Raw genomic sequence first — 15,717 nt, 5'->3', positions numbered from 1 at the left:
CATGCAAATAAAGACAGGTACTTTTAATTCTCAAAAATATAATAAAAATATGAGTCTGAACTTGCAGTTTGGGGGGGCCCCCTGGTGGCCGTGGGGCCCTATGCAGCTGCAATATAGCAAGAAACGGCTCTGATTAGTAGATAGCCATCGTTTTCCCGAGCATCGTTTTTGCATCACGTTTTTGGTCTGAAAATAGCATCATCTACAGCCCAAGTGTTAGCATGTGGCTAAAGCCCCCGGTCATTTCACTCATGCAAGTACAGTATGAATCACTCGAGGCCTGATTTATAATCCAACACATGATTGAAGTGTGTGTTCAGGTGTGACATGAGTGGTGATTGGGTGTTGTGTGCAGTGTGTGTGTGTGTGTGTGTGTGTGTGTGTGTGTGTGTGTGTGTGTGTGTGTGTGTGTGTGTGTGTGTGTGTGTGTGTGTGTGTGTGTGTGTGTGTGTGTGTGTGTGTGTGTGTTTGTGTGTGTGTGTGTGTTATAAGATGCAGTTGGAGATTTTCAGAACTGATTAAAATGATGGAACGGAGCGCTGCTGGTGTCCCTTTTTGTCCTCTGTTGTTCTTGGAACGGATAATAAGTCAAAAAACTGGTCCAGGAAATCACTTTGTGGAATCAGAATTGTTCATTTAAAAATATGAAAACATTAAAATTCACCAGCGTGTATCAGCCCGCTGGCCTTCACCGGGGTGTCAGGAGAAAAAAAAAAAGAAGGCTTTTTAAACAGAGTTTGTGCCTGGACTTGGAATCATCAGTTTTTTCCCCTTTTAGCCGTTTATGATTGAGAGTGATATTTAAATGAAGCTGGCAGAATTCTGCTTAAAGTTTGCAGTCACACACGGGCTTCAACTTTTTCCAAATTGTGTGCCTAGTTTCATTTTTGTGTGTTTAAAGGGACACTGTGTAGTATTTATGGGTTTATATGAACCCAAAATCCACTTTTTGTCTAGTCGCTGTATAATAGTTTTTGTTTCATTTCCGTAGTGTTTCAAAAAGTCATTTAAAATAACACGGTCGCGGCTCCGCTGTTGCATTGCCGCTGTTAGCAGCGAGACGCCATGTTTCTACGGGAGCCTGTAAGGACAAACCCGAGAGAACAAATCGAGCGCAGAGACGAGGCTGAGAGCGGATCTTTTTGCGCGTTTAGAACGGAGGACCACGCGTGTTTTACAGCGGATAAAGGAACACCGGTACCTGACCGTACGCCCGCAACCACAGAGTTAAGTAATGTGATTCCACTTGCCATATAAGAAAAACCTCATCTCACAACACGGGAGCTTGTTTGTCCTATGGCAATTAAATGCAGCACCCCTGTAGATTAGGGTCGTGCAACCTGGGGGATAACGGCAGTCGGACCTTGCTGTTTCCCTGGTAGGTGCATGAGCTATGAGCTCTGCCATTGTTTTATATTAATCACTTTTATTTTAAAGGGATAGTTCAAAATTTTGGACATAAGACCTATTTTCCAACTCAGCCGGTGTGATGGAGACGCCTGGAGACGTTTTCAAGAAATTTCATTCAGTTCTTCTAGTTGCCGAGTTCGCTGGTGCTATGGCTAGCGCAAGTCAATGATACAAGTTAGCATGGCATTAAAAACACTCATGCCGACTCCACAGTGCACCCGAGGCAAATCGATTGTAACGGCAGACTATCGATGTACATATCTGTGTTGATAGAATGTTTGAAATAAAACCGACCTTGCAATTTGAAGGATTTATGTCTCAGCAGCAGCAGCAGCAGCAGCAGCGCGTCATACTTCCGGCAGCGGCGGACTGATTCCGCTGCTGCTGAGAAAGTAGTCCCTCAAAAATTCATGCGATGCGACGTTAGTTTTGTTTCAAATATTATTCTATCAACACAGATATGTACATCGATAGTCTGCCGTTACAATCGAGTTGGGAAATAGGTCTTATGTCCAAAATTCCGAACTATCCCTTTAATACTAAGTGGGGGTTTAAGTGTGAATTGTTTACGCATAAAGCTTCCGAACGTTCAAAAGTGCCCTTTTTCATAAAAAAGTTGACGGTGTTTTTTTCTTATTATTGTTTACAATATAGCTAGTGCTACACATGTTAGCTAACCTGCACTTTCCTTTCATTTAACATTTTTCAGGCATGTGTGTGTGTGTGAGTGTGAGAGGAGCCTGGACTAACTGTACTATTAATGTCTCTACCAGGTACGCTTTGTGCACATATTATTGCCTCAAATAAACGGCAAGGTTGCCAACCTGAAGGTCTGCTTCGTCTGTTAAACTACACAACGCAACGATAGAGTACAACGCCGCTACGCCCGCACCACGGAGAAAGACCACAAGGACGACATTTGACCGGCTGAGGATACCGTAGCGCTCAGGGAAGGGAGGGGGGGTAAGCAGAGGAGCGGTTCGTTGTTGTAGATTTCAGCCTCTCCTCTAGATGGCACTATAAACTACTTACTTCCCCTTTAAAACTGTCCGACAGAGTTAATACAACAGGATCAGAGAGGACAGGAGTACGTACTAAGGGCTGTTGTCGCCGTAGTTGTTGACGTTGACGGCTGCAGTGATCCCACAAATGATGAGAGGGACTCCGCCGGCGATCAAATAGAACCTTTAGTAAACAAGAGAGAGGGAAAGGAAAGAAAAGAAAGTCATGAATCAAACACAAAGCTCGCAGCTGCAGTCGCAGAAATAAAGCGCGGCTTCTTGTTTTTTTGCGCCGCGGGATTTGACCTTTGGCTGCCGCAGTGTCTTTAAAGTGTGCGCGGCTGAGCGCGTTTGACTCTCGGGTGTTTTATGTCCTTTCTGGTTTGGTCTCTAATCCGAGCGGAGGGTTCCGCTGCCCGATCCGTGGGCACAGAGTTACTACGCGAGGCGGTGATTTATTTCGCCCTGATCCGTGTGAGGCCGAGTGGGCAACAAAGGGGGCGTGAGGGGGTGAGTGGAGGTCAGAAGCTCAGAGCCTGGTCACAGCGAGCTGAGACGGGGATATTTGGATCACCCTGCTCAGATTTATGGTGACCTCCTCCTCTTCTTCTCTGTGTGTTATGTTGCATTCATACATTCCTCTCCTCCTCCTCCTCATGTCGCTCCGAGGTTTCCTTAAAAACAGAGGGACTTTGGTTCGTCGGGCACAATGAGCGCCTTTGATGCCGCCGCACTTTGGGTGGCCACGTTTTTTTTTTGATTTGATTGATATTTATATACATATTTATTTACAGGAAAAAGTGAATGAATAAATAAATAAATATGCAAAAGCAAAAAAACAATATGACAATATAAGTCTGTGGTTTCAATTTCAACTTCGATTTTTCCCTGCGAGAGTTTGATGCCTGTGCACCAAAAAGCATGCGGAGCAGCATGGTTTTATATTAAACTGAGCCATGTATAAACATACCATGTTTTAATTTAACTGAATTAAACGCGTGCAGAGTACAGGGACTATAGCGTGGCTGTGCAGCTGCCATTTATACAAACACACCTTGTTATAAATATCAACAAAGATCATGAATACAAGCCATATTTAAACATGACTATGGAAATGAGTGATGTGCAACACTGAGCTATTCAAATAATGTTGCATTATATATATGATGTGTATTTAATAAACATACAGTACATGTAGCAGGGACAGTCAATCCTCAAGTGTATTTAAAGACATTTAAATGTGTGGGGGGAAGTGTATGCATTTAAAAATATAAATTATGTCAAAACACAAGTAGATTTTTTTGATGCGTATTTTATTATTTTTATGTTGTATCGTAGGGCTGAACGACTTTGTACACATATCTCATTGTGATTATTTTGCGACATCAGAGGAAACGGTAATTTTTACATAATTATTCTCATTTTCAATCGGAAAGCATATTTTTAAAATGACTGTGTAAAAAACTGTGTGATATTTAATGCAGATCTGTGCGTAAACAAAGACGTTCTCTTCAGTCTGTGGAAAATAAGGTCAAACGCTAACCCGTCAAACGCTAACCCGTCAAACGCTAACCCGTCAACGTTAACGCACGACACGTTTCCGCGACGACTGACCGGAAAAAAGACGCGCGTGACCTCATGTTTACGTGACTCCCGACAGTTAAAATGAGTCTCTAAAGTAACGCTGAACTTTAAAAACAGAGGCACACATACGCAGTAACACAGGTAGGCTAAGGTTATTCGTAGCGTTGCTCTTTTAGTTTAATAAACACACTGTAGGCTAACGCTAACGGAGCTAAAGGAGCTAACAGGTAAACGGTGCCTGGACTCCTGTGTTGCGGCACGTAAACATGACGTCACGCGCGTCTTTTTCCGGTCTGTCGTCATGGAAACGTGTCGTTCGTTAACGTTGACGCGTTAGCGTTTGACCTTAGCCCTACATTTTAGAGGAATTGTTTTCTACAGACTGAGGAGAACATCGTTGTTTACGCACAGATCTGCATTAAATATCACACAGTCATCATTTAAAAAAAAATAATAATTCCGAATTAAAATGAGAATAATGATGTAAAAATTACTGTTTTCCTCTGATATCGCAAAATAATCACAATGACATATGTATACAAAGTCGTTCAGCCCTACAATACCTATTAAAATGATATTTTGTCATAAACATTTCGGCTTTAACAAATATTGCGCTTCGGTCCTATTGCATGGACAATTCTGTATGATTTAATTTGTTCCATCCGTGCCATAACCTCTGTTTTTTTGGCCAGGAATTTTCATCTCAACAAGTTTTATTCCTGGTAAAAAATAAAAAAACTGACCTGAGCATGGGTCGCTGGGTTGGCGGAGTGGGAGACTCTCCCTCCAGCTGCCGTGGTAACCGCCACACGGCCTCTTTGTAGATGACTCTGGCGCTAACTCCGATCCACAGCAGCGTCGACAGCGACGAGTAGTGCAAGGCGATGCCCACCTGAGACGCACGTCAGTCACATATACAGTATATAATATATGTAATATAATAATAATATAGAAGTACAAACTCCACACTTACTGCTTGGCAAACCACCGGGTAGCTGGTCAAGCTAATGCCCCCCGCGTAGATGGCTGTTGTCATGGCGATGTGGAAGCAGGTGTTCAGTAAAGTGTGCCAGCTTTTCCTTGATATGTGAATAGAGCTGTGTGTGTGTGTGTGTGTGTGTGAGAGGACACAGAGTTAGAGAGATGATGATGATGACGAATGAGCAACAACAACACGACTGCTGCCGTACCTGTGGTGGAGAATGTGTGTGATGATGATGGTGAAGAGGCAGAGGAGGAGCACTGCAGTGCAGGCGTACACCACCGGGTGGAGCACACTGGCTGAGATGGGCAGGGAGGTGGGGAAGTCGGGCACCTCCTGTAGGAAATACAGAGGGAAACAACGAACGACATGAAGGAATTAAAGGAAGGCGTGGAGGCAATTTACATCGCGTTCACGCGTACATTTTTTTTTTTTTAATTTAATGTTTCAACTTTTGTAAAAAAAAAAAATAATAATAATGTTTCAACTTTTGTAAATTAAAAACTTTTTTTTTTCAACAATTAAAAAAAAATAACGTAATATTTCAGCGTTTAAAAAATAATGTTTCAACTTTTGTCCTTTTTTTTTTCTTTTCAAATGAATTTGTTTCAACTTTTGTTAAAAAATGTTTTTCAAAAATGTAATGTTTCATCTGAATCAGGTGTTTTTGGAGCAGGGCAACATCTAAAACATGGCAGGGCCGTGTTCCCTGAGGACCAGGGTTGGGAAACACTGAAATATAACATCCCCCCACATACAGTACATCACCATATAATCTCATCCATTGACCTAAAGTTGGACGGATAGATCTCGTTTGTGTTGTAATATTGATGATTTTCATGAAACATTGACCTAATAACCGTAATAACCGTCGTACCTGGAGCACGGCGTAGTTGCTGAGCAGCGAGCAGCGCATGGTGGAGCTGCTGCTGTCGCTGTGCACCAGCTCGCAGCCGTCCTGGCTCCACACGCCCGGCTTCTCCGGGCCCCTCGGGCTCCACTGAGCCGCCACGGCGTCGGTGCCGGGGGACGAGTGTCGCAGTGACACCCACACGGGCTCCGAGTGGTTCCACATGCTGCAGCCATCTGTCAAAGGGGGGGAACACGTGGAGTATGAGTGTTTCTAATGCCATGCTAGCTGGTACCATTGACTTGCGCTAGCAATAGCACCAGCGAACTCGGCAACTAGAAGAACTGAATGAAATTTCTTGAAAAACGTCTCCAGACGTCTCCATCACACCGGCTGAGTTGGGAAATAGGTCTTATGTCCAAAACTCCGAACTATCTCTTTAACCCACAATCTTAGCCCTCAATCTTAAAAATGCGCGCTCCCGATTCTCAGAAAAATTAAGTTGAGGGCCAAGTTTAAGGGCTGTATCGACCCTCAATATTGAGATTTTTTCCGAGACCACCCTTGGGAGCAAGGGCTACCCAGAATGCATTGCGTGTTTTGACAGAACAAAGCCGGCGCCGAAAGCAGCGAAACGAGTACGCTACAAATGAAGTATTTTCTTTGTTAATAGAGATATAAAAATGATGAAAACCATTGTATTATCTTAGTTTAGGCCCATATTATGGATTACTGACGTCATTGTTGCGTAAGTATCATCTTATAACGAACTGATAGGTTATTACGGATGACGTAAATGTGTTCTTCTTCTTCTTCTTTTTTTGGAGTTGACAGACTGGACGCAGCTTTGGCGTTATTCTGCCCCCCACAGTCTGAAGACGTATCTGCATTTAAGGAGTGTCCCATTTCTAAGTGACAAAATAACCCTCAACACTTGGTTTTGAGGACCAGTTAAGATTAAGGGTTGAGCCTGAGGCTCACATCAGATCACAACAGACCACATTCTGAGGTGGTTTTAGGACACACGTGTGTCCACAGGACTGAGCTGCGTGAACGTAATCTGATGTTGTCTCGTCCGCAGCATTTTACGCTCAGAATGATCTATTTCTTGTTGTTAAAATTAATTTCATGTTACAGCAGCGCGAGTAGAGCCGTATTCACTCGGTTTTTCTCGTCTCACACGTACAAAAGTCTGGTCTCTGTGACGTTAGAGGACATTACATTGACTTCCTGGAGACTTACGCTAACCTCACCTGACCCTAAACTTGACCTTTGTCCCCATAATGTGTCAATGTTAACAGATTTAACTCGAATAAAGGGGCGGGGACACAAGATCTGATCATTATGTGATCGCAGGAGACACATTCAGGACACATTTTAACACCAGGTGTGAACAGTTATACGTAAGAATGTCCACATGTGATCGGATCATTGAGGACAGATGTTAAAACCAAGTCAGGACGCGACCTTTAGTGACTTTTACTTATTTTCATCTTGTTTGCTGTTTTTAATTTAATTCTTTTTAAAAGAAATTGATGTTATATGGGAAACAGACAAGTGTAGCAATCTGTCACATTTCAGAATAAAAGCATGTACGTTTCTTTACCTAATCCTACGAAGATGACCGGCGAGTTGACGGTGCGTCTGCGTGAGCGTTCCCCGCCGTTGCTGGAGTTTCCAGACAGAGGGAAAAAGCTTCCCGTTCGGAACGCGACAAACTGCAGTTTGCAGTCGTCAGAGGCGTCGGGAGGAAACAGAGACGGCGGCAGAGTCACGGACGCCAACGCCACGGAGTTCTGCAGAGGAAAGAAAAAACTTTATTATCTGCTCATGCAGAGTTAACAGAAGCAGAGTTTAATTGAATTTACCTTGAGGAGGAAGTTGTTGAGCGAGGTGTTGTGTGAGCCCGTGCTGCAGCGGAAACGCAGCGGCTGCTCGTGGCCGGAGTTTGGCGTTTCTGCGGCGCCACTTCCTGCCGAGGCGTCGCGCCGCTGATACGCCGTGCACGTGATGCCGGTGAAGTGAGCCGGGCGGATGAGGTGAGCCTCCATCACGATGTTCCGAGACACCTGCTCAGACACAAAGATGATGAATGTAACCGATGTGCTGTATACGTGTAATTCCACAAAATGTATTGTTTTTCCCTTTCTCGTGTGAAATCCTTTATGTCTGGTGCTGCGACTTCAGTATAATTTATTATGTGTAACAATTATATTTATTATTAGTTCATTTGTTCAGAGTAGGGCTGCTCAAAGCGGGGCTCGGGTACGGTGTTCATTTTAGGATATCCTCGGACTCAGGTGTCAGACTCGTTTTTCTGACTCTGACTCAAGTTTTTCTGACTCTGAAAAGTTTTTCTGACTCTGACACAAGTTATTCTGACTCAAGTTTTTCTGACTCTGACTCAAATTCTTCTGACTCTGACACAAGTTTTTCTGACTCTGACTCAAATTTTTCTGACTCTGACACAAGTTTTTCTGACTCTGACTCAAGTTATTCTGAGTCTGACACGTTTTTCGGACTCTGACACAAGTTTTTCTGACTCTGACATAAGTTTTTCTGACGCTGAGGCAGTTTTGTCTGAAGATGTTTTTCTGAGTCTGACACCTGAGTCCGAGGATGTCCTAAAATGAACACCGTAATCGGGGTGGCCAAAGTTGGCCCACCAAAGGGTTTCATTTGGCCCATCACACTTACACAAAAATACATGAAATTTGACTTAAATACATACATTTGTGAGATGGAAATTCTCTTTAAATATAAGATAAGATAACTTTAATCCATTTACTGTAGAGAAATAAAGTTCAGAAAGCTCTTAAACTAAAAACAAAATAAGGAGGTTAATTAAGGACCCTGTAATCCCAGTACTTGCTCATATCGTCATATAACACACTATAATAGGTGTTTATGTTGTTTAAATGTTAGCCCTGAGTGGGAAACAATGACGTGCAGCCCTAGTTTAAAGGCTCCACATGTGTATTTATCTACTTTTTCCTCAGAAATTAAACAGAGAAGAAACCGCCTCTGGAAGAGATTATAATCCAGTCCTGGCTTCTTTCACTCAACACAAACATTTGTGTGACATTTTTATATTTTTTTCTTTCTTTTTTTGTCTGTACCATGGAGAAATCCTGAGCGTGGCTGTGCAGCTGAGGCCAGGCCAGAGTCTCCAGAGAGTAGACGATGGAGCTGCACGCTCTCTTCTCTCGCTGAGCGACGGCCAGGATCTGATCGTCCACCTGCATCAGGTTACTGCCCATCTCTACCAGCACCTCTGACAACTGAGAGACAGAGACAAGAGATGCAACTGTAAGGGACGTGTGACTTAAAAACAGTTTCTATCCCGCAGCAATAACCGCCCTCAATGCCATAAAAAACAACCCTTAAAGCTCACAGAGTGGCCTGTTGCACATATGTTAGTTATGGAGGTCTACTTATATACATTAACTTGTTTTTATGCTCAAAAACTTGTTAACTAGTTGTTGTGAGGACCTAGTTGCTGTAAACGAGCCGATAGAAATCTCTCTTTTCTGACGCTGTTCCTCAGCCGCGATATTTCAGACATAAATCTCGCCCCCAGAAGACAGAGTGTGTTGTGATTGGCCAGCCAGCGTAGAGCCTTCCCAACTGTCTTGTGATTGGCCAATACCCGGACGTGACATAACCAGCACACCCGCTCTCAGAAGCGCAGCAGCGCCCCCCTCTGGAACGGTGGATGCACTGCTCCTCATTATTATATTACATTATTAAAATTTATCATTTAACAGTGTTTAAAAATAGCTTCGTCACAACTCCCTGCCCGACCCTTTGACGACCTTTGACCCAGAGTCAGAAGACTCTGTCGCTCGTGAAACACCTCCACAACGGACGTTATTCTTCTTCTTCGGTTCAATGTACGCAACCGGATGTGCCCGGACTAGTGCCCGGAGCAGGAGGATCTGCTGTTCAGGAGAACTGCTGTTTACGTAACCGGACCGAGTTTTTTCAGAGATCTCGCTGAGCCCGAGATTACAATAAAACACAGCGTTCTCAGCAGTGGCTGAACTGTTTGTTTTGAACCTTCAGGGCTTCGTAAACAAGGTAATGACGCAGATACACACTAAAAAAAACAGCGTTAATTGGAACTTCCGGTCTAGGTCCGCTTTAACACAACACTATACTGTGGGATCGTACAATAACAATGACAGAATGAATGGTGGTATGTCTGTTTTCCTGTAGCACGGGAAGGAAGTGTTGTTGACTATTAATTTTTTAACTGTCTGGCACTTTTTAATCTCGTTGTACAGGTTACAATGACATGATATAAAGGACTATTCTATTCTATTCTATTCTGATTGGGAAGAATATTCATGGATTCTCATTGAAAAGTGTGTAATTATAGCTGGAAAATTGCATTGATGTCGTCATTTCTGCACATCAGTCATTATTTATTGAGGCATTTTGCAGAAACGTGTTGAAATGGTTGGATTCAAAGATTGTCGTTGCCTAACATGCCCAACTTTGCCCGCCCTAAAATGTATTATAAAGACAATAAATTACAGGTTTTTAATTCATTAATAATTCAAAATTACATTGATTTCAGGCACAAAATGAACACAAAAACAATATAAAATCTATAAATTCAAATAATATAATATTCGTGTGTCAAAACTGAACCGAATCAATAATAAGAGACCATTTTATGAACTCGTCACGCACCAACACGTATAATATATACATATATATAACAAACTACTACACTTTTATAGTGACAGGAGAACTATAATATTTTTCTAAATCATCTATTCCTAAATTATGGATGTGTTGCTCTACATTTATACATAACGAAACAGTGCTGTAGTGTTTTTATTTTTCCATATAGTGGAGCCTGGCACCTTGAAATGTTGAAAATGTGAAATAAATCTGATATAATCAGGCAGGTACAAGTATATACTTGTGCAAATAAAGGGCAAAATTAGGATGGTCCATCTAAAAGTGAACTGAAATAAAGATAAAAAGCTTAAACTAACTGTGATTAAAGAGAGCTGCTTCTCACCTCTCGCAGATGTCGAACGTACTCCATGAACTTCTCCATGATCTGAGCCACGTACAGCACGTCCACAGAGTCGGTGAAGCCCGCCGCCTCCAGAGTGTACGTCCTCACCTGATGAGCCACGGTGACGGCGTTGGACGCGTTGATGGGTCTCTGCAGCGAGGGAGAGGACAGACGCAAAGACGGTGAGGACATGAAGGTGACATCTCTGTCCTCTGTAGTCTTTCTATGGGAGGGTCATTTATTCATCACTTCATAAAGAAAAGAGGAAGAAAATCTGTGTGCAGTAAAAAAAACACTTTCTGTGTAACGTTGTGGTCCCTGAAGCACTTTCAGACTCATGATCCCTGTTTATCCTGGTTTTTTCCTCAGTGTTTCACATACTTAAATACATAAATATATCCCATGGCCACCAGGGGGCGACTCCAAGTCCGGCGTTAATGATCTAAATTGCTAGTTTCAGCTCTTCTTCAGTAGGATTACTGAGGCTACGTTTACGTTTAGCTGAGTATTTTAAAAAAACGGGTGAGATATCGTCAATGTTACACACCGCTATCAACGTTACACATCACTCTCACTGTTACACTCTCATTGTTACACATCACTCTCACCGTTACACTCTCACTGTTACACTCTCAATGTTATACACCGCTATCAACGTTACGCATCACTCTCACTATTACACTCTCACCGTTACACATCAATATCACAGTTACACTCTCACAGTTACACTCTCACTGTTACACATCACTCTCATTGTTACACATCACTCTCACGTTATACTCTCACTCTCAACGTCACACTCTCACCGTTACACATCACTCTTACTATTACACTCTCACCGTTACACATCAATATCACAGTTACACTATCACTGTCACACTCTCACTGTTACACTCTCACCGTTACACTCTCACTCTCACTGTTACACTCTCACTCTCACCGTTACACTCTCACTGTTACACTCTCACTGTTACACTCTCAACGTTACACATCATTCTCACGTTACACTCTCACTCTCAACGTCACACATCAATATCACAGTTACACTCTCACTGTCACACTCTCAACGATACACTCTCACTGTTACACATCCCTCTCACTGGTACACTCTCAACGTTACACATCACTCTCACTGTTACACATCACTCTCACATTACACTCTCACCCTCAACGCTACACTCTCACCAATACACTCTCAATCGTCTCCCATAAAGCAGAAATTTAAAAAATCCCACAACATGACTCAGCTAAACTGACTTTTTTACTGACATTTTTACATAATCATATCAGCCCAATACTGGCCTCGCTCTCATGTATCTTGATTTATTCACATATTCGTATATTTAAATAAACATGTGACGTCACGAAAAACTGACCAGGATGAAGGTGTGCAGGACGCGGGTGATGCCGTTGGTGTAGTGACAGTCGGAGTAGTCGCCCTCCTCCCACTTCCCGGCGCGGTCGCAGTATCGCGAGGCCTTTTTCTGCTCCACGCCGCCCTCCACAGACAGGGAGGGGTAGCGCAGCTGCAGGCAGTACTGATGCGACGTGATCCCTGCCAGCGTCCGCGGCCACCTGGAACGATTAAAACAATAACAAATAAATATGACAACACGCGTGTGTGTGATCTATGCATGTTATTCTACGCAGGCTTCGACTCAACTCACCTGAACTCTCCGCGGTTGTTGATGACTTTCTCCTCCGGACAGAAGGAGGCGCTGTTCTCCAGCACCACGATCTCCACGCTGCGCGACGCGTTGCCTCGTCCGGTGGAAACCACGCACTCCCACTCTCCGCTGGACTCCACGTGTACGTTAAACAGGATGAGTTCACTGAGGAAGGGAAAACGACAGCTCATTAAACCGAGGTTTGTTTTAAATAATAATAAAGTCTTTATTTTTCTTCTTCATCACGCGAGCACAAGAAAATCCTTCTAAACATCGTGGGGAAACACATGGGAAGAAATGAGACCTTGACGATAAAATGAATGCAGAATATTATAATAAAATAAAATATTAACCTGAATCCTGAACAAATCTATTTCACGGCTGCTCACGCTCAACTTCCTGGACTCAAATTAAAGGAAAATAAACCGCGTCAATTCACGTTAATGTTAGAATTACAAAGTCAAAAGGTCGAGTCCTTTCAAATGTGAAGAGCATGACATTGATTTTTTATTGTTTATGTATCGGATTCCTGTGGCAAATATGAAATAAATGTGCCCTGAATTCAGGAACTGTCTAATCTGCATGTTCTGCTGCCTGTTTTTGTCAGGGATTGTTAATCTCAATGAGTTTTATCAGGGTTAAATAACCAAAAAGATTTCTATTACAATAGTATATCAAATAAACATATAATAATCTATGTATTTTTTATATAATGCTATTGTAAATGTCATTGTTGTTATTATTTATTGCTTCAAAAAAACTGCTGTACAGAAGAATAAATATATAAAACACAATAAATAAAAGGCATAATAGCTCAAAAGAGGCGATAAGATGCATCTAAAACAACTAAAATAAACTCTAAATACTGTATCACCAGATTGTGGGTACTTCTGTTGTGATTTATTTACATTGGAGCTCAGACTTCACGTGTTCCAATTCAAAAAATCATGGATTCAAACATATTCAACTTATTATACCATTGTTATAAATAGCTCTACACTGTGTTTTACTCACACAAACAGCATCGCAACGTCATCTATGGTTAAAAATGACTAAAAACAACAACAGAAGTGCTGTAAACAGTAAAAATAGCAGTGTTTCCGAGTTGGAAATCCAAGTTCGGGCCGCGTTCTTAGGAAATTCCCAGTTCCGAACTACAAATGGAACGTACCATGATGCTGTGTAAACATCTCCTGAGTCTCACTCACCTGGTGATGAAGGTGCAGTCGTGCAGCACGCTGCTCTCCAGGTGGACGCCCATGTCGGGGTCGGAGGTCACCAGCTGACCGTTGTGGCGCCAGTGCAGCGTGGTGATCTTGTCCACCAGGGCGGCGGTGCAGTGGAAGGGCAGCCGGTCTCCTTTGAAGACCACCTGACGCTGGGACGGTAGCAGCGACAGCGTGTGAAGCTCCAGAGGAGAGTCTGAGCGACAGAGACAGACGTGAGCGTTACACACCGCTATCACTGTTACACACCACTCTCACTGTTACACATCACTCTCACGTCACACTCTCACTCTCAGCATTACACTCAGTGTTACATTCTCACTCTCACCATTACACTCTCACCATTATACTCTCACTCTCACGTTACTCTCTCACCATTACACTCTCACCGTGACACTTTCAGCGTTATACTCTCACGTTACACTCTCACGTTACACTCTCACTCTCACGTTACACCCTCACCCTCAACGTTACACTCTCACCATTACACTCTCACCGTTACACTCTCACCATTATACTCTCACTCTCACGTTACACTCTCACCATTACACTCTCACCGTTACACTCTCACTCTCACGTTACGCTCTCACCATTACACTCTCACGTTACACTCTCACTCTCACGTTACACTCTCACCGTTACACTCTCACCATTACACTCTCACCGTTACACTCTCACTCTCACTCTCACGTTACGCTCTCACCATTACACTCTCACCGTGACACTTTCAGCGTTACACTCTCACGTTACACTCTCACTCTCAGCGTTACACTCTCACGTTACACTCTCACCCTCAACGCTACACTCTCACTCTCACGTTACACTCTCACCATTACACTCTCACCGTTACACTCTCACTCTCACGTTACGCTCTCACCATTACACTCTCACTCTCACGTTACACTCTCACCGTTACACTCTCACCATTACACTCTCACCGTTACACTCTCACTCTCACGTTACGCTCTCACCATTACACTCTCACCGTGACACTTTCAGCGTTACACTCTCACGTTACACTCTCACTCTCAGCGTTACACTCTCACGTTACACTCTCACCCTCAACGCTACACTCTCACTCTCACGTTACACTCTCACCATTACACTCTCACCGTTACACTTTCAGCGTTACACTCTCACGTTACACTCTCACTCTCAGCGTTACACTCTCACTGTTACACTCACCGTTACACTCTCAACGTTACACATCACTCTCACGTTACACTCTCACTGTTACACTCTCACGTTACACTCTCACTCTCACCGTTACACTCTCACTCTCACCGTTACAGAAACAACAACAACGATCTGGCTCACATGTTTCATGTGTTTCATTATTCCAGAGTATTATTCCTCTCACCACAGCTCAGCTGGCTTTCCCTGAGTCCACGTAGAGGTTTCCCCCTCAGGCTCCGGGGAAAAGCACAGAGGGTTTCATCGCCCAGTCGGGCTGAACTGCTGTGAAAGAAGCCCGGCACCCAACGCAGGCCACAGTCACAGGACAGGTGGTCTGAGTTGAAGTTGCTGCAGAGGTGAAATCAGACACAGTGTTGTTGTTTTTGCTCGTTTCTGCACACATTTGCAGAACTTAAAAGGTCCAGTGTGTAACATGGAGGTAAGTTAACTGGCAGAAAGCGAATTAAATACCCATATGTATGTTTGTACATGTGTATAAAACAGAAAATCATGTGTTTTTGCACATTAGGATCTTTGCACGTAAAAAAAAAAAGTGTGAAGTAAAAATTTTGCTTATTTTTTTTAAATATCTGTTCATTAACCCTTTGATGCGCCTTCAAAAAAAGTTACGTTAACACATCTAGAGGACCAAAATTGTATTTTTTTTAATGCTTTAATCCGACATCAGTCCTTTCCACACTTTTTTGTCACTACTTTTTTGTCAAAAGTAGTGATTTGAACAGGTTTCAATGGGCACATTTTTGTCCGTAGGTGTGTTAGTGTGAG

At 43.0% G+C, this 15,717-nt stretch overlaps 1 protein-coding gene across 1 annotated transcript in view; it reads right to left on the bottom strand.

The window, feature by feature from the left end:
- The window catches only part of adgra2 (adhesion G protein-coupled receptor A2), a gene marked incomplete at both ends in the record, with an annotated part of 71,271 nt that overhangs the window by 1,899 nt on the left and 53,655 nt on the right, over positions 1 to 15,717 (bottom strand). Inside the window, 13 exons of the mRNA XM_083905390.1 lie at positions 2,506 to 2,595; positions 4,739 to 4,887; positions 4,969 to 5,092; positions 5,186 to 5,313; positions 5,855 to 6,063; positions 7,434 to 7,623; positions 7,696 to 7,896; positions 8,947 to 9,108; positions 10,863 to 11,012; positions 12,239 to 12,437; positions 12,530 to 12,694; positions 13,738 to 13,951; positions 15,116 to 15,279. Of these exons, the coding sequence (XP_083761516.1) occupies positions 2,506 to 2,595; positions 4,739 to 4,887; positions 4,969 to 5,092; positions 5,186 to 5,313; positions 5,855 to 6,063; positions 7,434 to 7,623; positions 7,696 to 7,896; positions 8,947 to 9,108; positions 10,863 to 11,012; positions 12,239 to 12,437; positions 12,530 to 12,694; positions 13,738 to 13,951; positions 15,116 to 15,279 (2,145 nt within the window). The remainder of the gene's footprint in view (positions 1 to 2,505; positions 2,596 to 4,738; positions 4,888 to 4,968; positions 5,093 to 5,185; positions 5,314 to 5,854; positions 6,064 to 7,433; positions 7,624 to 7,695; positions 7,897 to 8,946; positions 9,109 to 10,862; positions 11,013 to 12,238; positions 12,438 to 12,529; positions 12,695 to 13,737; positions 13,952 to 15,115; positions 15,280 to 15,717) is intronic.

The sequence above is a fragment of the Microchirus variegatus genome, assembly GCF_963457635.1.
Source record: "Microchirus variegatus genome assembly, chromosome: 18".
Taxonomy (NCBI): Eukaryota; Metazoa; Chordata; class Actinopteri; order Pleuronectiformes; family Soleidae; genus Microchirus; species Microchirus variegatus.
The sequence above is the reverse complement of the archived record's forward strand: the minus strand, read 5'-3'. Positions and strand labels throughout refer to the sequence as shown.